The following is a 24,116-nucleotide window of genomic DNA, read 5'->3' as shown; positions in this document are numbered from 1 at the left end:
AGAACTCAGCACTTCATATTTGTTCTGCTTCAGAATGATGCAGGGCCACAAAAATCAGTGGCTATGCTTCCACTGACACTTTGGGGGCTGAACCACATCTCCTAAAATTTCCACAATGGTAAAGGCACTGTGTTAATTTACTATTCTCTACATTGTGAGAAGATCTGTTCTTTTTCACCACCTATGTGAAATACTTCCATTTCCTATCTTGGGCAGACACAAAAATCTTTCTTTTTACTGTTTTTTTTACTAAGATACAGTTTAGCTGTATTCATTTAGTCTAACAGGAAAGCTCAACAAATGTCAGAGGCAACCTGTGATAAGAGACAAAGTAGCAAGAATGGTGGTGACAGAAAGATGTGTAATTTATAAGCATTAAGAGGAAACTTGAAACTTCATACCATATGAGATTTTCTAATGACCAAGTATTAAGTAAAAAGAATAAATTGACATTGGAAATACCTACATTGTAATGATGGAGGATGAAACATCACGGAATTAACTTGATCTCTTCTGAGAAGCACCTTGTAAACGAGTGAGAACAAGACAGACTTGTAGGGCAACAATAATAGTACTAATAATTAGTTCCTGACTTTTGGGGACCTGTATGTGATTAGGGTTTAAGACAGACAACTGTAAGACCAGTTCTGAAGGAGTAAGCTTTGATACAGAAAATTGGGCTAGACATGGCATTTTGAAGTGCCAGAATAACCTTGTGCATCAATTCACAGAATGGCACCCAATGCACAGCATTTGAGAGCTTGGATGTAACGGTGCTGTGCGCCTCAGTCCCCTCATTTGTACATCTAATGACAATGATGCCAACTTCAAAAAATCAAGGACAGAAAGAGCTAGGTATATTAATACAGTGCAGTGAAATGTAAGATATAGTAGGAAAGGATAATACACTTCTGAAATTTCATTTGACGTGTAAAAGCAACATGTATATTGTGGACAAACCATACGTTTATTAATTGATGTAAGGCATGAAAGTAGAAAGATCACAGTGAAGGCAGATTTAAAAAAATTGATATAGACTTCTACTAAAACGTGACCATAGCTGTCTCTCATTTCCTAGGGGAGCTGGGGCAGAACCTGATCCCTCCAGAGGATCTCGACTGGACCTGCTGCAAGACTCGACGTTCCACCACCTACGTACAGGTCGGTCCCCGTTACCGATCCCTGCACAAGGGGGATAGCAGGGCAGGGGGGCACGGGCGGTTTCTCGGGGAGGAGCTATGGGAACCCTGCTCCCCGATTTCCAAGATGTGGTGAGAGGGGAATAGGGACGCTGTTCGGTGGCGGGCTTTTCCATCATCACACCTCTCCCTGCTTCCTTACTGCGTCCCGAAAGCGAGTCCCCCAGGGCTGTGTGAGCTCAAGCTGCGCCCGCCCGAAGGGCCACCCCGCAGCAGGCCTTCACCTCATCGCCCCGGCGCCTCTCTCGCACATTTCTCCCCTCAAGCACCCCCAGCCGGCGTCCGCCTCCCGCAGTTTTCCACTTGCCCCTACTGTCGCCCCCCAGCCCATCCCGCTCGCTCCCCCACCGCATCCCCGTTTCGAGCCCGCCGCCCCTCGCTCGAAGGGCAGCCGCGGCCGACACCGCGCATGCTCCAGGCGCCGGGGCCCGCGGCGCGGCTTGGGGCGGCGAAACGGAGGGGGCAGTGGCGGTCCGGTGAGGGAACCACCCCAGCGGCGTTCCCCGGCTCGCTCCCGCCCCGCCGCTCCCCGAGCGCTTTCGGGAGGGCCGCTCCCTGCCGCCCCGGGGGCCGGCGGTGCCGCTAGAGGCCGGTGGCCGCGCAGCTGCCGGCGCGCTGCCGCCGCGGCAGAGGGCGGTGCTGTGGGCGGCCGGGGGAGCTGCGCGATTGGCCTCCGCCTGGCGGCTGGCTTGTCAGTTGGGCTCCAGGGGTGGCCCTGGGAGCCTCTCGCCCAGCCCTCTGACGGGATGAAGCCTTTAGGGGGATGCGGCGCTCTTTGCATTTTGATTAAAGCCCCTCATCCCTCTTCAGTCTGAAGGCAGGGCACCAGGGAGGACGGGTCGGAGGGGCCTGCGCAAGGCCGGGCAGAGAGGGAAGGGGGGTGAGAGAGAGAAATCCCCCCTTGGTATATCACGTATGGCTCTATAGGAGAAATCATCTCTGGGAATACAGTGGAAAGGACGGAGCTGGTATAAATTGAAGGCACCTGGGTTTAATTCACACTTGTGGGTGCCCGGTATGGAGATGCAGAGATGGTCCACAAGGTGGAAAACGAGAAGGTGGCCCTGGGACTCGGCTGTAACCGTGTTCATCACCTTCGCTATCCTTCTCCGAGCAGCAGAGGTCAGAGGAGGTAAGAAAGCAAAGGGGAGCCGGGGAGTGCATCCACCCTCCACCCCTTCGGGAGAAGGATTCAGAGCACGGCTGGGGCCGTGTTTCAGAGGAGACTTGTCAGAGCGGCTCCCGGTGCTGGGGGGAGCGAGAGGGTAGGAAGGCGCTTGGGGCCGGCTCGGGGCGCGCAGACTGGCAGGGAGCCCCCGGCAGCGCAGGCAAGGGACGGTCTCCCCCGGGAGCCGCGGGGGGATGGCTCCTGTACAGCCTCAGCCTTTAAGTTTGGATGTGTTTCTAATGCGGTAAAGGGGATGCACTGGCGGGGTGAGGAGACGAAAGAAATACTCGCTGAACAGCGTGACTTCTCTTCTAGCACTAAACTCGGTTTTGTGGAGCGTGTGTACGGTTTTCAGTTTTGTTGAACTTAACAGAGTCGTTACTCTGGTCAAATTCATCGAGTTGTGGCTGAAATGGAGCTGCAAGTATCTGCTTTCTTCTCGGGAGGGGCGAGGAAAGGAAAAGTTGGGGGGTGGAGGCTCTCTGCTCTACTTTTCTCCATTCTCCGCTTCTTTATTTTTTCCTTTGCAAAGGGTTTCAGTGGGCAAAAGTTTTCCAGAACGCGAGGAGAGGAGAAAATCTATTTGAAGCGGCCCTCTGCCAGGCGTTGAGAGCAGCTCCCGGCGGCAGCGGCGCCCCGCAGGTGGTGGGCGCAGCGCCGGGCCCGGAGGTGCCCCGGCGGGGGGCGCGGGGGGAGCCTCGGGGGGCTCAGCGTGACGGTACCTGGGCTCCACACGGGCGGTGTCAGCGCCGCGGCGCCGTCCCCAGCGTCCTCCCCCTCTGCAGCTTTCCTGGGGGGATCGAGTGGTCCCTTAGGTGTCCGTGGACCTGGTGGGCAGGGTGCAGCCTGCCGGGGACCTGCAGTGGGAGCAGGAGCCAGACGGCAGCTTCAGCTGAAAGGAATCGCTGCCTCCCCCCGCAGTGCTCCCCGGCACGGCACAGCCCTCGGCCGCCCGCTGTGCCATCCCATCTGGGTGCCGGCGAGGTGCTCTGGCTTTTTCAGATGGGCTTTCACATTCGCGGAGCTGCAGTATATAATCTCTGGTGATGGGAGTGCTTTCCTCTCCTACCGGGGGTGGAAATGGTACTTCTTTACCCTTCCCTCCCTCCCACCATAACCTGCAGGCGCATCTAGGGGTCAGTCTAGCCGGACTGAGGTTTTTATTTTTCTGTGGGTCTGACATCATGAAGGAGCTTAACGCTTCGAAAAGAAAGGCTTGATTTTTATGCATTTATTATTTTAACGAGGTATTTCTCGATCTGAATTCCCACTTTCTGAATCAACAGGCGTCCTGGAGGGAGCACGGTGAGGTGATCAGTTTCCACTCAAGTCCTTTATACCTGGACGCAACCTTGACGGTGTCAGATCAATCAGGGCTTCTGCCCCCTGCTGGTCCCGTTGCTGGCGGGGGTTGTAAGGGGTCAAATTTCGTCCCTGTTGCAGTTCCACGGACTTAACTGGGGTTGCCCCTGGGGTGAATTAACCTCGCAGAGCGTCAAGGGTTCGGCTCCTCATGACTATGTTGAAATAAGTTTCTTCGAGAAGCTATACTGCTCGCAAAGGCATGATAAATTTCTTATGCCACTTTTCATGTGACCATTCACAGTAGAACTGACTTCATTAAGTAGGATTTATGTAGATTATCTTTACATAATGGGTTGGATGCAAATGAAAAGTTAAAAGAAAATCTAAAGCCAGGCAGCTCAGGAAAAATTAACATAAGTTATCTGGTACTTACTGAAATATATTCAGCAACATTAGGCAGACTAATCTGTTTTTGGTAACTTAAAAATTAAAAAGCTTTATTAAAAATCCTTTCCTCTTGCCTTCTATATAAAGGACATTTCAGGAAAATAAAACTACAGGCTCCTCGTGTTTGTCGAAGCATTCTGAAAAGAGCTTAGTTCTTGAACTTTTCTGAAATACAGTATGCCATTTGCTTAGAACCTACAGGGAGCTGTGTGTTTAGGGCTTGATCTGTTATTGAAGTCAGTAAGAGTTTTTCCATTGACTACAGAGGGAGTAGAATTTGACCTAATTTCCTAACAGAGTACAAGGGAGATATTGCTGACTCTTCTTTCATGTATTCTAATCTTATTTAAAGTAGTTAAAAGATAAAACAAGATATAATTATTCATATTTTTAAAGTAGGAGAGGGAAAATAGGGAGGAATAAAATAAAACAGCATACGACAGCAGGTAAAAAAAATGACTAAATAAGAGTGTGGGTAGAATATGAATCATTGCCCTTATAAACTTTGTTAAATTAAATCCTATATTCAATTATCTTTTCATAAACTACTCCTATGTAAAGAAAATTGCATAGTGTATTCGTATAAAGTGTTAATTATATAGCTGCGGCTTCTTTTTAAGACAACAGAATTCACTCCATGTAGAGAAACCTCAAAAGATTCCTAAAATTCTTGACTTTTTTTCAAGTTTCTTTATTTAACACAAAAAAGAACAAGAAGTATGAGGTGTCTTTCATTGTACCAAGAAAGGGGGTGTGAAGATCTGATTGGGCTCTTGAGTTATTTCTTCTTCAGACAGAAAAAATTACAGAAGTGAGAAGAAACTGAGTGGGAAAACTGGTGACTCATAATTTGGTCAGCTCAGTGCCCACCAGCTCTTAAGCAGCTCTTTTTAGAAAATATTTTTGCTTTATGACTTGGCTAAAGTAAACAAAATTCAGTATTTTAAAAGACATCCTTTGATTTCCTTTCCCCTTCCTCACCTTTAATACTAAATCTGTTGGTAATGTGTTTGGTATGAATAAACTCATTTAGTCGAAATGGCATGGCTTCAACACTATAAATTTTTTGTAAGGGCCTGGCATCAATGCACTATTGTGATGCTGATTTAAATTTCATGGGCAAGAAATGAAAAATCAGTCTTTTTATTATTTATAAGCTTTTTTCAAGCAAATGGAAACCCAGCTCTTAATCTGAGTGCAAAAAGATTTAGAATCCTTACTGAAAATGAGGTTATGAATCTATATATAGAAAATACACTTTGGATCTTCTGTGTAACAAGCAGATTTGTTTCTAATATAGAATAGATGATTCTTACAGTCATCTTGGGAAATACAAAGGTTCCTTGTGCTTCCCACACACAGGCTTGGAAACTAGTGGGAGTTCTAGGTGCAGAAGGAATGCAGAACTGGGCCCACTACTGATGGCAGAAGGAGAGTTTTCTTTGTGGAAACACACTTAATACTGTTTCTTGTTTGTAATTGCTTAGTAAGTTACACTGGGAAGATAAGGATCCGTTTCTTGAATGACAACTGTTTAATGTGTCTGGCTAGTCTAAACCTGTACAAAAAGGTGTTTTAAACTAGTAAAGGAATAATTTCTCAGAACTGTTAGTGATGTAAAGCACATTTGATTCTAACTGATCAATTCACTTTTAAGGTTGAAAAAGAATATACAGGGGGTTCTCAGATAAATATTCACAAATAGAGCAAAAGTCATTAAATCAAAGGGCAATTTCACTAGATTCAGCTAGTGGTCCTAGCTGATTTTTTTCTGAGTCCCCGGGATCAGCAGGTGAAATGGTCCAGTCTTCCCAGTATAATGCAAGAGAGACCTGCATGTGTCTGTTTTTCTATATAGTGTAGGCATTTTTTTTATTATTGATTCTAAGGTAAAATAATTATTTCAACTTCAGCAGCATACATCTGACACAGAAAAATGGCTGGTATGTGTTGTAGATTCTCCAGAGCATGAACCTTTACATTTAATTTAGGACACTTCACAAAGATCCCGGAAAGGACTATTCAGGCTGCAGGAAACTGTCTTTTTACTAGCTCTGCAGAAAAGAAGTTTTGCAACTTCAGTTTTGTGTATATCTTAACAAATGTAGCTGTATATAAGTACATATAGAATACCCACAAATATTCAGTGGTTTTCGGTTGAAGTAATCTCTGTGCCTAGCACCTATTACTGGAATGTCACTTGAAAAAAACCTTTGGTATAAAACCTTTCCTGGTGCTATGGTGCTTTTTGATTGCTTATTAAACAAACAAAAAAACCAAAACAAAACACCCCAAAAAACCCTAACCCAAAACAAAACAAAATAATTGTTGGTAAAATTGGTTTCTATTGCAGCTGTGAAATGTAGGAAAGGAGCTGTCATACTCAGTTTTACAACTGTCTTGCCCAAAGTTATTTGGTCTCCTCCAAATAGGGCCCTTAATTCTAACAAGGCTGCAGCATAATGAGAGCCATGACATTACTACTGAAGTGAAGTTATACCTAAAACACACTGGAGCAATTATGTCTCTCCCGGATTTGTTTTGTACAGTGGTGAACAGTAGGGTTTCCATCTGCCAGCAAGATTAAGAAGTTGCTTTTCTTTTCTCTGTAGAGCGCTCTGCTTCTTTTCAGAAAAAATCCTCCCAGCATTGGTTAATTTATCGTTGTTCTGAGTATTTGTTGATAATAGGGGGGAATAAATTAAGCAGAGCTTGGGAGAAATCTCTGATGTCCTGAGAATGTGAAGTCTCATGCAGTGATAAAGATTTGCCCTCTGGATGGACACAATAGAGAACAGTGGCTTAAAAGGAATTAGGTGAACACACATGCCTGTTGCAAGGGCTTATAACTGTACAACTCACTATTAAATACCAAGTTTACACACTGTAAATGTAAGGATTAATTGTCGACTTGGTTATTACAATAGTACTAGAATCGGCAGGACTTTAAATTGCTTTTAGCACATTATCACACGTAAGGGGTTGTAAAAACTTTGTAAATTCTGGGTCTGGGACTTCACTGTATGTCAAAGTGTTAATGCATACAGTATGTGAAATATTTGGCGGAGCTGATATATGGAAGCAAAGTGATTGCTGCAAAGCAAATTAAAAGGTGTATTATAAAATATGACTGAAATAATGAAGATCTTGATCCCTCTATGAATCTCACTGGCAGATAAGCTTTGCCTGTAATGCAAATCAACTTAGTACATTAGTTATGAGTTAAATAATGGTCATATTATTAAAGTTTTACTGTAGTCTGTTTTACCTACGCTGTCCCTTACCTGTCTTTTTTCTCAAATGTTCATAGTAATCCAATAGGTTATTAAATTGTAATATTTTAATAAAGAAAAAAATTCAAGGGTTTACAGCCTTGCTGTCTGCTTAAGTGGAATTCCTGCTAATATCAACAGGATACAGAATTGGGTCTGATTTCCTTGCATTGCTTTCAAAAGGGAGATAATACCTTTGACATCAGTGAAAGTATGCTGAAAGTTTTTAGTTGTATGACTTTAAAAAAATGATTTAGTTGTTCATCAAATTAAATAGGGTTACTTTTAATGGCACAGTTTGTAAATCTTGTCTTTAGCAGTGTTTTGCTTTTTTTTTTTTCCTTATAGCTGAAAAATGTACAAATGTTCTACATTTGAAAACTCCCATTTATTAGAAGGCATTTTTGAAATCTTTTGGGATTATTTCTGAATAATGTGATTGACAGCTTTTTAAGTGGGATCAATTTCTTTCATGTTTAATTGCTGAGGAAACACCTTGTCTCTTCCTGTGGCAGTGACCATTTTTAGACTGTGTCTTTTTTTGATATGGTAATAGAAACAGGATACTCCAAGAATTTAATACTTGTTTTGCTGATTTTCACAGTTGGAAGTACTGTCTCCACTGTCTGTACAAAAAGAACTTTTGGAATCTTTAGCAGAGGTCTCTACATAGTTAGACACTTGAACTGCATTTCTGGCATCATCTGCTGTGGTGTAAAATAGGAATAACTCCACAGAATATTGAGACAGATGTTAAAATATTGTAAACTGATAGATCAGTACAGGTCTGCACCAGATGATGAACTATCCCAATATTTTGTGAGTAACAAGTGAAACGTTTTGTGGAATCAGGATCAGGTTGTTAGTGCTTGATTGTGGTCAGTATTGCTGAACAAGTGGTAAAAGTGCAAGCTATCTAGTCTCAGAGAAGGTTTTAAGTCATAAGAGAGTCACATTTTGTGGTGAAGTATATAAAGCAAATATGAAATGTCAGTCCTAAAACCTGGGTTATACTCCAGAATTGTGCAACCTAACAAAACCTAGAAATAACTGTTCTCATTTTTTGCTGAATATTTCCAGTAAATAAACAAGCCTTGCAAGCTAACCTTATTAAAGATCTGAGTGTTTCAATATGGTGTTTAAGTGGGTTTATGTTTATTTTTCTTTTTTTACTGTATAACTGTTAGAGATTGGTCTTTAAAAAGAGATATAGTTAGTAGCTAGTATCAAAAATGCATCCCATATATGCACAGACTGTCTTTATTGAAATACTATTATGTATTTAGTGGATTTTTCAGCATAGGAAGTCAATGAAAATTTTCCAAATAACTGGTGTAGAAACAGAAGTAGCCAGTTCTGAGCAGTTTCATACAAGCCCTCTGTTGGGTAAATAGTCAGTCATAGGCCATTTAAAGCATTCCTGTATGCATCTGGATAATCTCTAGTTCTTGTAATCATTAAATATGAAAGCACTGCAATAACACCTTTTTCTAAAAACATGATCTAAAAACACAGTCACGATCCCAATTACATAATTCATCTAAAAGCTGATATGTAGGAAAAATTTTAACAGCTAAAGCAATCTTGAAGTGTCTCTACAAATATATACATAGGCAAAATATATTCAGTGAATCTCATAAATTTATATTTAGGTACCTAGGAAAAAACCAGCTTGATTTGCACAAGTACTATGTAATTACTTTAGCCAGCTTAATTGGTTTCATTTATGTACCTGGAAGATGCTCTGTAACTCAGTTTTGCAGCCCACAAAACAGAGTTCATTTTATCCAGTTTTGTAAAGTCCTTTGGTTGACATCTACGAAGAGTATTGGAACCTTCACAAAGGACATTGCAGAACCGATGCTTTTGTTGCTTGTTTCCAGAACAGCCTTCTGTTACATGTCTGGGCTCTCAGTAGAGAGCTGGGAGGTAGGTGATTCTCAAATTGCCAATCCCAAAAGCCTGTGAGGAAGTGCAGATCTGCCGAGAGCTAGCTAGTAGGACATGTGAAGGACAGTGTCTGATCCTGTGCTGTTGCTTAGACACCTATGGCAGTACTGTAGGGAATCATTGCTTGGGATGCAGAAACTAGTCTGCAGTGGGAAGGTAATGGAGTCCTTTCTAAGAACTGGGAAGCTCAGTGAAGCATTTTGGGCATAACATGCTTCTGAATTCCTGCTTTGGGATGTTCTGCTCCTGTATTAATGCTTAACAGATGAAGAACACAGTAAATTAATAAGTACAGATAACAATTATATGTGTCTCTGTTTTTAAAAGATATCCATCATACCTGCCCACAATAAGTAAAAGTGTATAAGGGTAAAAATAAGAACAAAAGTATCCATACCAGATTAGAAATAGCACAGATTTCTTGTAATAGATGGGTCAACAACCTAACAGTTTAACAAACCCAGATTCTAACGCTGTAGTAAAGACTTCCTTATTGATAATTTGGTGAAGTGGCAACATTTATTAATCTTTCTGCCCTAGCAAACTTAGGTCTAGCTAGTAAACTGAACTGCTTGCTAACTGTTGATAGAACCAGAAGCTAGACTAATATTCTAGGAGAAGGAATGCAAGGAGGGGAAAAGTTATCAGGTTTCACAGCAGGACAACTACTGAAAACAGCTTGACAAATGGTAGCTAAAATAAACCTATGTAGAGGAACTTTGACACAATCTGTATTTAAGACTGGTTTTGAAAGAAAAACATTTCTCCCTTTTTCTGGCCTGACAGCACTGTTCTGAGAGGGCAACAGCAGATACTGAAGACCAGTTACCCTTTCATATGAGTTCTTGTTCATGAAAATATTTTCACCTCTTACATTCATTAAGACTTGGACCATCTGATGCATGTCAGTTAGAAACCTTCATCACAGTAGTTTTTATCTTTACCCACCTGTAGAGAGCATGGAGAATCCTTAGAAGGACCACTTAGTTATGAAGATTCACAATTTTAAGTAAATAAACTAAATAACTGTAAGCTATTATGCCTTTAATAGGTAGCATAGTTTCAAAAAACTGTGGAGCAGCCAGTACATTCTATTTAAGTCTTAAATATATACTTAGAGATCTAACCATAGGTAGCCTATTTTGAAAGTCTTGTCCACATATATGAGTCCCTTCATCAGTACCATCAAAATACACATATTTTAGCCTACCAGACTGTAATAACTTCTACTCTTTGAATGATCTGTCACAGTGAAATAAAACTCCACTAAACTTTAAAAAAAATCACTCCGTTTATTTAGAGGCATGGTTTAGTGGTTGACTTGACAGTCCTGGGTTAACGGTTGGACTTGATGATCTTAAAGGCCTTTTCCAACCTAAATGATTCTGAATCTATGATTCTATGAAGATTAATGTTTCAACACTCTTTAAATTTTAGTTTTGTGGTAGTTCCATTGGAACATATTACTGGCAGGATGAAACATATTTCCATGGAAAAATATGGAATAAAATCATAGTAATTTAGAAACATCAGTCTCCCTAAATTTCTCAGATAATTCTTTTTACTGGGGCAAATTAAGTTCTTTTCTGCTCCAGGATTGTATCTCACCCGTTAAGAGTTATTGATTGTAACTCTTACAGGCTATTTTCAGAGGCATCACTGATAAATTTTCACTTTCACATAGATTAAAACAAGGTAATTGCTGAAGAATTATGATAACTCAAGAAGTTATATGTTTATTATATCTGAAAAATACATAATAATGTTTATTATAAAAATACTCTTTACTATACCTAAAGAAGGAAAAGCCACAGTTGCCAAAGGTATTACTAGTATAGTGAAGTTACTCTGTTTGCTTCAGCATATCTGTAAAGTAAAGAATACTGGCTCTTTTTCTTTTTCCCCTTGAGTTATTTGCATTTGAAGTATGTCCCCCAGCATGCAATCTGGAATCATCTTGTAAATTATGTAGGTCAATGTAGCTTTTAAATAGGGAAGGCTCATTGTGCCTGAGCTCTCTCTCATAAAATTAAGAGACTAAGACCCAGAAGTTACCACACCAAAATCTAAATATAATAGGATTTCAACTTCTAGGCTTTATTAGGCATTTGAACAGAAAGAAAAATATTTTATTCTAAATGAGTCATCCCCTGAACAATTTTTTACAGGAATGAATTTTGCAGCCAGAAATTGCCACCACATTTTCCTGTCAGCCCTGGAGAGTTTCACGTTGAGGACTGACAGCAAAATCCTTCCTTCTGAAAATGCACGTGATTGTTTCTGCTGTATACCCTATCTTCAGTAAATGTATGTCATGAAATATTTAGTCCTTAGGCACCAGCACCTTTAATTGCATCCAAAAATGCTTTGCTGTATAGCTCATAGAAAGAGAATAGATGTCAAGTTTGGTATAGCCTATCTAAAAAAGCTTCAGGGCTGTATTCATTTCTCACTGTAGCTTCTAAGTTGCTTGCAGCCTGTTCTGTATAGAAGAAAATTCTTCTACAGAAGAAAGCTGTCCATTCTTGACTTCCTTTGTTATCTCTTAGGGAATAATCAAATTCACTCAAAGGAGCTTCCAGTTCAATGAATAATATCTTTTCCATCTGTATGTATTCCAAGTGTACTGAGGACCACTACATGCATCTGTGATAGGATCACTCTGGGTGCTTTACCTCTAAAGATCTGAGACCTGAAATGCTGAGTGAGATCCACAGTAGTAGAGAATTGCAGCCACTCATGGAACTGACCCAATAAACTGCTCCTCAATACAGCTTTATGTAGGAAAGATGGGTTAGAAACCTGATAACCAATTAGCCTGTATAGGTTAAAAAGAATTTCAGAGGAAACACAAGTATGCAGAATTTTTTTTTTCTTCTGCAAATAAAAAACATTTCTAGTAATAGTGTCCAGGTCATTTTCTATCAATGAAATGCATCTGACACAGAATTTGTCAACTGATTTGTGACAGCAACAGACTTAAATTGCTAGTAAGATACTGTGAGTGGAAGCTGATATGTATTCTAAGAAACAGGAGCTCAAGTGTTTCATATTTCGAAGTTTAAGTTTATTGACACATACACATTAACTGCTTAGAGCGACAGAGGACGGAACATTCTACCTACATGAAACAATAAAGCTCTATTTTCAGTGTGTGTTAATGGCCTAACATTTTAATGCCTAGCATTTACATTAGTGTCACTCACTGCGGGCTTAAACCTATGTGATTTAAGTAAGCCTATATGGAGAACTTCTTATGGGTTTGGATCATTGCTGCAGTTGTTCAGTAGCTAGAAAATTGTAAAAAAGCATCTGTTGTAAATCAAAACATTCTCATAAATGCAAAATCGTTAAAATAAAGACAATTAACCTTACAACATGATTGTAGCTAGAAAGGTAATATGTATAGTTTTTACCCCTTTTTTCCCCAAACAATTGCTGCTGGTCTAATTCCAAGGACAACATTGCTGGCATTAGATGCTCTGTTGATCCACTTTTTTTTTTTTTTTTTTTTTTTTTTGTACAGTTTGCTGTTGCAGGATTAGATGGGCTTTGTCACAATGCAGAATTTTAATGGTGGCTGCTGAAGCACAAACGAGAAATTTTGCCTATCACTAAGATATTGTTTGCCATGATCTCTGTTACAGACAGGATACCTACTTTATAAACTAAGAAGGTATGATTAAATACCATTCATTTAATTACCATCTGCATTTAAATAAATCTAAATGTTATGAACCAGACCTGACCATTCCAGTGCAAATTTTCTTGCATCTGATAAAACTTGTCACTGTCTTGTAATGTGTATCCTTTTATCTAGGGTTATGTGGTTGGCTACAAGAAGCATTCCCATAAAGTGATGTGGAAATGCGAAGCATTCATACTGAAAACTGAAGTCATCCTTAAGACAAGGAGGCTTGATGTCATATCTTGAATAAGTCATCAGCACAGACTGTGTGTCCAAAGGGCTTTAGTTTCTGCATTGTTGTACAGTTTCTCAGTCCCTTGTTTCTCTGATACCATAACCTGTATTGTTATGTGTCATGGTTTCAGCTGGGATAGAGGTAATTTTCTTCCTAGTAGCTGGTACAGTGCTGTGTTTTGCATTTAGTACAGGAATAATGTTGATAACACACTGATGTTTTTTGTTGTTGTTGGGTAGTGCTTACTCTAAACCAAGGACTTTTCAAGTTTCCCATCCTCTGCCAGTGAGCAGATATACAAGAAGTTGGGAGGGGACACAGCCAGGGCAGCTGACCCAAGCTAGCCGAAGGGATACTCCATACCACAGGGCATAGACCTGGGGGCCGCTGATTGCTGCTCAGGTCTTGGCTAGGCATCTGTCAGCAGGTGGTGAGCAATTGTGTTGTGCATCACTTGGTTTTTTTAATCCTTGGGTTTTATTTGTCTCTCTCCTCTCTCTCCCTCTCCTCTTCATTATTATCGTTGTTGTTATTTTATTTCAATTATTAAACTGTTCTTATCTAAATCAATAGGTTTTACTTCTTTCTGATTCTCCTCCCCATCCCACCACGGGCTGGGGGAGTAAGGGGTGTGAGCAAGCAGCTGCATGGTACTTAGTAGATGGCTGGTGTTAAACCACAATGTTATGGTACCTGGGAACCTCCTCCACAGACAGTTTCCACCAAGAGAAAAGGAGACCCATATTATGTAACAGATTCCAGCTCAAATGTATTAGGAAGTCAAAGTGAAGGAAGCAAGTCCTCTGATCTTGTATAATAGTTGCTGTTTATGACATGATAATGTATCATAAATGAATCTGCTGTTTTCACAGCTTCTACTTAGCTCCAGAAGAAGTCACATTGAACGATGGCAATAGTTGTTAGGTATAATGCTATATAAAGGCATCAGAATTTGATCCATATATGTCGTATCAATATTAATAGGAATGATATATTACAGATTTTATTTCAATTTAGCAAATGTGGAATGAAATGAAAGCTATGATATTTTTAATTGTGAATATATGACGGAAATGTAGTCTAGATTTTCACAGAGGTTCTTTTTCAATCTATAATTGCATTATATTTTTTAGAATGTGTTTTTATTAATTCATTGACTAGAATGCATTGTCATGGCCTTTAAAATTGTATCATTGTATATATAGGAAGTCCAGCTTGAAAATGCTACCTAAAATTGGAAGCAAGTTTTTATATGCATTACTTTCCTCTCCGAACAAAAAGGAAACACATGAAATTTCCCTCATATAATTCACTCCCGATATTCTGTCCTGACCTGGCAGTGTGAAAATGTGATCTAGCATCCAGTTTACAACTACTAAACTCCATTGAATCCTTTTAATTTCCAGCAGAGATAGGCTGACAAAAGTTGGGGGGGGGGTGTATTTCTTCTTTTTAGTTAACATGATTTGACACTTATTTTAGTATCATTTAAAGCAGTTTAGAAGATTTTTATATTTCTGTCAATCTATCTTCCCCCCCCCCCCCCCCCCCCCCCCCCTTAAGGTTCTTACTTAGTTCAGATGGAAGAAAGCTAAAAGGAAAGCAAAAGAAGACTAAATATGGGTTTGAAGTTATATTTAATATGAAATGTTCTGGACCAAATGTTCTTATCCATACCACTATAAATATGGCAAACTCATTGAGTGAATGGATGTACTTCAGACATACCACAGTAATGAAGACCAGAATTTGGTTCTACAATTTTAAATATTGCAAATTACAAGTTATTTCAGGTCTTGAGATGTTACACCACTAATTTTTGTGTATGCTTTACTTTCTTTATTTGTGAAAACCAGGAACTTACGCTGGAGCTAAGTGATTAATAGTTTGGTATCTTGAAAGGTACTAGGACACTCAGTTTTCCATCTCATGCAATTCTGCCTTCTAAAATAGGATTTTTGAAAAATTCTCCTTTGCCATTGCAGAAATCCAAGCACTTTTAAACACTACCTCTCTGGACACTACTGTATAGTCTGTTAGAGTCAGTGAAAGTTGCATGTCTCTGAACTTTTTTGAAACAGGGACACATGCTGTTGAATTTTGCATTATAATATTAAGTAAAAAGGTTGATCCCCTGCAGTTGGTTTTTCTATCAGTGAGAAAGTAACACAGTAGAAACTTGCTTTCTGATTGCTGTTTGAAACTCAGGAGAGCTTAATCTGAAAAATGCAGGCTTCCCCCAATGAACACAGATTTCTTTTCAAAAGGTTATCTTGTGGCTTTGTTCAGCTTGCCTGCAGGAGGTGGCCTTCAAGCAGCAGAGCAGTGTGGCCATAAACATCTACGTTAAAACCCACTTTCAGGTTCTGGATCTCACATTTTGTCAAATTTGCCATGGCAGAATTGAGTTTTCAAAGCTGATGTCTGAGTTTCATAAGAATTAACTGCACCCCAAGAACTGGTGAACAGAGCTGTTTGATGCTTATTGGTTATCTCCTTGTCATCTTAAATCTTAGCACCACATTGGAAGCATACAAAAGCATTAAATAATATATTGTTAATTTGCAGTTTTCTTTACTTCTCTTATGAGAAAGCTATCCAAGGAAAATAGCCTAGAAGGAAAAATCATTTAACTAACCTGCTTTAGGCGCACTGTAAAGGAAGTTCTTGTGAGAGACCATAGATTTGCCAATGTATGGGTTACATTAAGGTTGTCACATATAAATATAAGATGTAATCTTAATTTATGGACCATGCAAACAGGCAAAGTGCGTGGCCTTAGCACCAGTGTAGTTTCTGGCTATTTCTTACCATTCCCAGAAACTGCATGGGAGCAGAATGCTAGAGAAGAGGCACTTATCAGGAAGAGCTGAAGCTCCCAGAATACAGTGACACTGGGCACTGCAGAGCCTACAGAAACTGGCAGAAAGAAGCCACAGTTTCACCTGATAGCTTCGAGACTATGCTTTTCCCTGACTTTGTCTTTCCCTGATTTCTAAGCAGGCTAATGTTGGGTGTGCGTGGGCTTCTCCATCATGCTTTATTCTTCAAACAGGTTAACTCTAACCAGTTAGGATCTGAGTGCTGTGGTTTTTCAAGAGCTGTTTATTTTTGACTGGATTCCTACACGTGTGCTTTGTGGCATATTGGGAGCAACTGTGTCTGGTGCTTTCTGTAGAGGCATTGAGTAGATCATCTGAACCTACACAGAGAGCTCATAAAGAATTTTAAGACTAATGTCATGGCAGCCTCGTCAGGATTACTGAACACTGGCTCCAACTAGGTTGCCATAGTTCCAGAAAATGTGAAGAAAACCTGAAATTCACTGAGACAAAATTTCCACTAGCAAAAAGAGGGTGTTTCTCTAGAAACCCCAATATAAGATAGCCCTATGCGAGGGTGTAGGGAAGAAGTGCTTTACATAGTGAGCCCTGTTTTCAGCTGTAAGATGGCAATAATAACTGTGAGGAGACTTCCAGGCCAGCATCCTCCTAGCTAAAATATAGGATTGGCTACATCCTAATGTGTGCATTTGATGAGAGTCGAGCCCAGGTTAAATAATGACACACACAAAAATCTTGCAAGAACACTTATGAGGAAGAGGCACAAAATCAGTCTGTTTATTTCACAGACTGGTTTATATAAAAAGCAAATCTCTGTAAAGAAGCATATTAAAACTTATCCATTCCTGCCTGGTTTATCTAAAGATGCCTAAAGGATTTACTTACTTTTTAACTGTTGGTCAAACTGGCTGTCTGTCGTCTTTTACGTAAATTAGGGAAGCAGTTTCTGTTACTTGTGATCTGTAAGTATTTAGTAAGTCAGTCATGTTATCTTTGGATATAGAATAATTACCTTTTTTGCATAATTTCATGTAAGTTGTTTCTATGGCAAATTACACTTCTTGAAATCCTTTTAAACTGACTAGTCTGTTTGCTGTTTACATTTTGTGAAGCACAGTTTGCAGAAATAATGTCTTCTATGGACTGTTAATTAAATGTTCTTATTATTTGGAATTTGTGGTTTGAAGATTGTTCTATTATTATTCTGTTTCTTGTCTGGACGGGTTTTAGCAGCAAAACTAGCAGGGAGTAAGGAATAATCTTGTTTATGGGTGAATACTCTCCCAGTCAGCCAAGCAAAGAACAGGCATTATTCTAAAAAATAATGAAGAATCTGGTACAAATTATAGAAGAGAGCAAAGGAAAAAGGAATGTAGCAGTGGTTGACTTATATAGTGACTTGGAATTTTTACTAATATTTCCAGTGACTGGTTCTGTATTACTTTGTTGATTCACATTATTATAGGTACTGCAAAAATAGCCATTGATTACCAGAAAAAAGGTGACTTCCTTCAGTATGATAGTAACTTGTGTGTAATACCTACAGAAAATACATTATATCCATTAAAATTATTTAGTCAGTACTTAACAGACAGTTAAGAGTAAAGTTTCAGAATTGTCACACTGTTGAAACTTTGAAGAATGTTTAAACATATTTTCTTGAATCTGCAGGATATGTAGACTTTAAGTAAATTTAGGTGTATACTGTAACATTCATTCAAAATGTATTAGCTTGCAACAAACATTGGCTTTTGGGTTTATATTTGATAACATGATCTGATGGAAAAAGTAAAAGAGATGTTACGTGATGTGAAAAAATGTTAAAGAATTTCACAAGCATTTTCTTGTGAATATATTTTGTGACAGAAGAAGTTACGTGCTTTCTAGGCTGATTGAGAAAACCTCAGATATATTTTTTGAAAAAAAGAATATACTTTTGGTGTTATTAAAAAATAAGCTTAATCGCAAAGTTGAGTTCTTTGTATTTGGCAATGCCAGGAGATTAATAAGATGAACTAGTTAAACTTTGATAGTGAATATACTAAAGTGACTTCTGAGATACTACAGTGACAAAAAATTAGTAATACTGCCTAGAACTGTACAAATAGTAAGAAAAGAAGGTACAGATGTACCATCAGTGACTGTAATTAGAATATCACTTTGCCTGTGTTTTAACACTCTTGTTGTTTGCAAATAGTTATTCAAATAGATGAATATTCACACACAATGAATTTTGGGCCTTAAGTTTATATTTGTTGATACATGAAATTAATGATAACAAAGAATTAATTAGCTATAGTTAATGCCACAGTGCAGTTCAAAGACATGAAGAATCGTCAGATTAACCAAACACATTTCTCAGCTTTAACAGTAAAAGTCATGTAAAACTTTGTCTTTCCAAATGTGATTACAAGTTTGCCATCATAAAAAAGGCAGAATAGTCCCAGTTAAAAAATGGATTGTTGAAATCCTGTTTTCAGTCAAAGAAATAAATTAGTGAAGCTAATGATCTGTAGGGAGTATGAGAATGAATACCTTGGGTTTTTTTCTGAGAAAAGATATGCAGTAAGCATACCATGTTCTCTCACTGCCTCTGCTGAAGTGCTTGTCCATTCAATACTTAGCCTTTCTGCCATGGTGAATTTTTATAAATTAAGGCTTTGTATATATTATATATATTGTAATATATGTATTGTAATTATGTAATATTTGTAGATTAAGGCTATATATATAAAAATAACTTTGTATCTATCAGTGCAGAAGCAGCTCAGGATTTCAACTTTAAATTGTTGGATGTGAGCATAAATGCAACCTGATTGTACCTGAGTTCTAAAGTACAAAGCGAGTTCATTTGAATTTTAACTTGGAAATACAGAATAATTGTGATTCAGTCCATTCACTCCTTGCAGGCAAAGCAGATATGTTTTTGTTTCTCTAACTGGATGAGAAACAAGATTAGCTTCTTCCTTATCACTTTGTGTCTGAGAAAGCAGTCATATGTAATCAGAATATAATATCATGTTAGCAATGGAAGAGTTTCTGATAGCAGATTATTAGCAGCTCAATGCTTCTGAAACTTTTGTGTAAAGTTTTAAAATAACTTCTTAGCTCCATTTCTTAGAAATTACTCATTAAAAGAATGTGTTGTACGTTTCAATTACCAAGATTCTCTGCATCTGGGAAACAGTGATTTTCAGTTTGTAGTCAAGTAGTTTGAAAATTTGATCGTAACAATTACATTGGATGGGATGAACTCATATATTTAAAAATTAAGAGTCCTGTTAAAATAGTATTCTAGTGTAGGAGTAATTTGCAATAATTCAAAATAGGAAGCAGCTACTGCTATGATTATACATATGCTGTTGCAATGAAATTATTATCCTTTTTAGAGGCTTCATACTGTAGAGATGCAAGACGAGTAACTTTATTGTTTTTTTCCTCTGTCAGCTGAACCTGTTGATGTGCTAAAAGCGTTAGAATTTCACAATTCACCAGAAGGAGTATCAAGAACAGCAGGATTTTGCACAAACAGAAGGGATTCAAAAGGATCAGATGTTGCCTACAGAGTTTCAAAATCTGCTCAGCTAAGTGCCCCAACAAAGCAGCTGTACCCAGGTAAGATTGTCAGAAAGCTATTACTTTGGTAAACTATCTTACTGCCTATGTTTTTTATGGTATCTAAAGCACAGCATGTAGTCTATCACCAGTACCAAAACACTTCTGTTACCCCTAGAGTTGGGCCTGCCTACAAATGCTAGGACATATCCTTTATCCACTGAATGAATCAGTTTTTATTGGCTACAGTTATAAAGCTCTTCATCAAATTATGTGTCACTGGCAGAATTGGCCTGTAAGTCATTTTACCTGTTCTGTCATGATGCAATCTGATGGAAAGTTTATTTGCTAGCTGTGGAAGTTACCTTCAGTTTCAGTAGTCCATTTAAAAGCAATACTTCCTGGAGTAATGCTGCAGTGGTAAAAATGAGTTGTGGTTGGCCACTGCAAAAATCAGTCTCAGAAGTACCATCTGTTAAGAATTACCTAAGAATATCTGGGAATTTGGGAAACTAAACAAGGATAGTTGTGGATAACAGGTAATGTGATTCTATCTTCTCAAATTTCTCTGAAATGAAATAATCATGTTTTGGAAAATATACTTTGCATGTTGAGAAGAGATCTTTATTCCATTATTTTTCTCTCACTTGTCTCTTGACGCAAACTCTTGAGGAAAATGATGAGTATTAAAAACCAAAATCATGGAACACCTAATTTTTTCTGCTTTGATATATCATCCATAGTTTGAACAAGTCTGTCTATAAACATACAGATTCGATGTTGGCAAAGAAAAATACTTTCTTTTTTGTCTTTCAAAGTAGAAATCATATAGATATCATCCAAGATCTATTAAAGGGGGGAAATACAGATTATTTATAGTAAAAATGCATTCCCAGAGCAACATGGGAAACAGCTATACATAATTTGAGGATAATCTACATGCTCACCTAACGCATCAGTTTACTTTTTTATTCATGGAAGATCAAAATAAAATTCACTACAGATATCATGTTTATACTGTTTTTTAACACAGTTCTTCATTTTTTAATATATCCTCTCAACAAAGATACACATAGTAACAGAGCTATCCAGCTGAATATATTACTCACTAAATGGCACATTACAGTCTATATGTCCTGCTGGTGTTCACGTATATAATTAATTATTACTTCACCTAAGTAAGGTTAAAAAAATATGGGCTGCTCTTTCTTTAAAAAATGCAAAAATAATCCATCGTATTGAATGATTGCACGGGTTGGACAGTGTAATTAAGCCGGCACCTTCATATCCTGAGTTTTACAATATGTGTCACTGAAGCCAAGTGGTACAACAAAAACTTTAAATGAGCATTTAAATACAACTGGACAGAATATTAAACTGACTTGAAATCACTGGTATTTTTTAAAGTTTAGAACAGTACAAGCACCTTCTGCTAAATCAAAACCTAAGAGCCTGGAGCTGGAAGTCTGAGAGCTTGGATTGACTTGTACTTATTCATGAATCAAATTGTAGCATAAAGAGGAGATCTGGCAGCTGCAGTAAAAACTGTTCATATGATTCTTGAATGCCAGAACAAATAAGTACCTTGTGTTGCTGGCTGACACCTATGTTTCTATAGACCTTGCCTTAATTTAGGTACCCTTCTTATTAATGCTTTCAGTTTCTGCTGGACAACTGGAATGAGTTTGCTTGATTTTACCCATCTGTTGCAACACTTCTGTGTGCAGGACACAAATAAAAAGCATTGCTCAATCACAGTATAAAAAGAAGCCACCATAAATCTTTGCTTTAACTCAGGAAAGTGTCATGCTGTCCTCTACTTCAGTAAAGAACCTAGGAACAAGTTTTTGGAGATGATTATGGTAACTACTTCCTTTGGAATCTTGTGAAATAGGCATCCCCTCCCCACCACAAGAAATCATTATTTTTCAGAGATTATTCTTGGAGATATTTGAGTGATCATGTGGCTTTTTCTTAGTGCTCTATAGTAGTGGAAAGACAACAGAAAATAGCCAAGACTAAGTTGTGAGACATAATTTTAGCTAGACAGTGCAAGTTGTAATGCATCATATGCTTGTGTTCATCTGACTTTTATAACTCATCAGGAAGTATAGGTATCTTTTAGCTACTGTAGCTCAAGGGGAAATATGTATGGCAAAAGCTGGGAGCATCAATATATCCATCTTTTACAAACTGATCTAATGATATTTACCAGCTGCCTAGAATATAACAGGCATTGATTTCACTGCAGTGGAACGCATTATATAATTGTAAAGATAACTGCTTAGATTTTTGTTGTACTGTTTGTTTATATGTTCTTAGTTGTCTTTTACAAAAGCATATAGGAATGACAGGAATGGCAACCCAGATACATACAAAGTTTGTTCTAGCAATTTTCCCTGCAATTGTTATTTTTGGTTATTGTTAAAATAGAACCATACCAATAAACAGAAATTACTTGAGAATACTTGGACACATTTCTGGAATAGTTATCAAAGTACTATATATACATAGCAATACGTAAAGTTTTACATTAGTGTCATTAATTTTTTTTTTTTACTTTTTCAATCAAAACTGTGTTTGGAGGAAATTTACTTATAATTACACAATGTAGATGCAAGAAAAAATATTTGGGAATATTATGTCATAGCAGTGATAACAGAAACCACTGAACTGAGGCACACGACTCATTTTCAGTCACCTTTCTTAGAAAGCTCTCAAGTGTTTTTTTATAGGATATTATCCGTTTGAAGAGCACTTGCCCAGACTAGCTGAATTAGTGTCACCTGCCTTAAGCATTTTGAACATATTGTGTTCAGATTAACAGTGCTGGCAGGTCAATTGTTCAGTGCTTTTCAAAGCATTTCTTTGGCCTTTGTTGACAGTCATCTTTTCTCTTTCTTTTTCTTTTTTTTTTTTTTTTTTTTGGTCATTTGTTTACTCTGATGTTGAAAGGTATAACATACAGTTTAGTTTAATCTGTAAACCAGCAGTTTTGCTTTGTCATTCAAAAGCTTGACCAAAGGCTCAGCAGAGTAAATGATATGTTGCTATTTATTGAGCTTTGATCCCTTCAAAGTAAGATGTCAAAAGAAGCCCTAAAGCTGCCTGTATTACTCAAGTGTTTCAACAGTCTTCTCCAAAAACAGTCATAAGTATGGTAGAAAGCACATGAAACAACATTGCAGCAGACAATATAGTAAGTGTAAGACTAGGGATTTTCTGTTTTAGAAAGTAGTATGTAGTTTAAAAAGCAGTGAAGATTTTATGGTTTTTGTTTTCGTATTGTAACTGAAGAGTTAATGCCGTCAATATCTTGTCTTCATGGAAGATTCTAGTATCCTGAAAGAGTTCTCCCGCAAGACCTGTTTTATCATATTTTTTCAGAGAGTTCTATGTCTGTTTTTTCATAGAGTTCTAGAACCATTTAGGTTGGAAAAGACCTTTGAGATCATCAGGACTGGCAATTTAGACATCACTAAATCATGTTGCTCAGCACCCCATCTACCCATTTTTAATTACTTCCAGGGATGGTTACTCCACCACTTCCCTGGGCAGCCTGTTCCAATGCTTGACCACCCTTTCAGTGAAGAATTTTTTCCTAACATCCAATGTAAACCTCCCCTGGCATAACTTCAGTCTGTTTCCTCTTGTCTTGTTGCTAGTTATCTGGGAGTAGAGGCTGACACCCCCCTTACTACAGCCTCTTTTCAGCTAGTTGTAGGGAACAGTAAAGGTCTCCCCTGAGCCTTCTTTTCTCCAGACTAAACAACCCCAGTTCCCTCAACCACTCCTCAGTAAGACTTGTTCTCTAGACCCTTCACCAGCCTCATTGCCCATCTCTGGACGCGCTCCAGCACCTCTATGTCCCTCCTGCAGTGAGTGGCCCAAAACTGAACATGATATTTGAGGTGCAGCCTCACCAGTGATGAGCACAGGGGGGACGATCATGTCCCTTCTCCTGCTGGCCACACTGTTTTGGATACAAGCCAGGATACTATTGGCCTCCTTGGCCACCTGGGCACACTGCTGGTTCATATTCTCCATTAAAGAATCAATTCCTAAATCAACTTTTGATGTTCAAGTCTTATGTGCTGTTATTCATTACAAAAATGTAACATTATTTTATTAAAACTTATTGTATGTTATTAAAATGTTTAAGAACATCATACCCACTCTCATGCACACAAAGTTGCAGTTATATTATTGCCAACACTATAATTAGAGTCTAATTCCTCTATTTTTTGCATGTCAAATTCAGCTGAAGCCACACGGATCCGATGTATATTCTGAATTCTAGAATCTGTCTTACACTTCATTTGTATTAAGTGGAAGGGACTTTCACATCAAGTAAAATGCAGATTTATCACCAGATTCAACAGGAGCAGTACTGAGTAAAAAATTCAGTCCTTCTTTTATAAACAAGCTATATCCACTTTTAATTTTGTTTATTT

General features: G+C 38.6%; 1 protein-coding gene across 3 annotated transcripts in view; it reads left to right on the top strand.

Annotated features, from left to right (window-relative positions):
- Positions 1–1,992: 1,992 nt before the first annotated feature.
- Positions 1,993–24,116, top strand: part of COL11A1 (collagen type XI alpha 1 chain) — a 160,486-nt gene continuing 138,362 nt past the window's right edge. For 2 of the 3 annotated variants that reach the window (XM_080407048.1, XM_080407047.1), the window contains exons 1-2: positions 1,994–2,331; positions 19,555–19,722. In XM_080407048.1, the coding sequence (XP_080263174.1) occupies positions 2,217–2,331; positions 19,555–19,722 (283 nt within the window). In that variant the 5' untranslated portion in view covers positions 1,994–2,216. Of the gene's footprint in view, positions 2,332–19,554; positions 19,723–24,116 lie in introns of all 3 variants that reach the window. The other variant, XM_080407049.1, reaches the window with a different exon arrangement.

Source organism: Falco punctatus (genome assembly GCF_963210335.1).
Source record: "Falco punctatus genome assembly, chromosome: 11".
NCBI lineage: Eukaryota > Metazoa > Chordata > Aves > Falconiformes > Falconidae > Falco > Falco punctatus.
The sequence above is the reverse complement of the archived record's forward strand: the minus strand, read 5'-3'. Positions and strand labels throughout refer to the sequence as shown.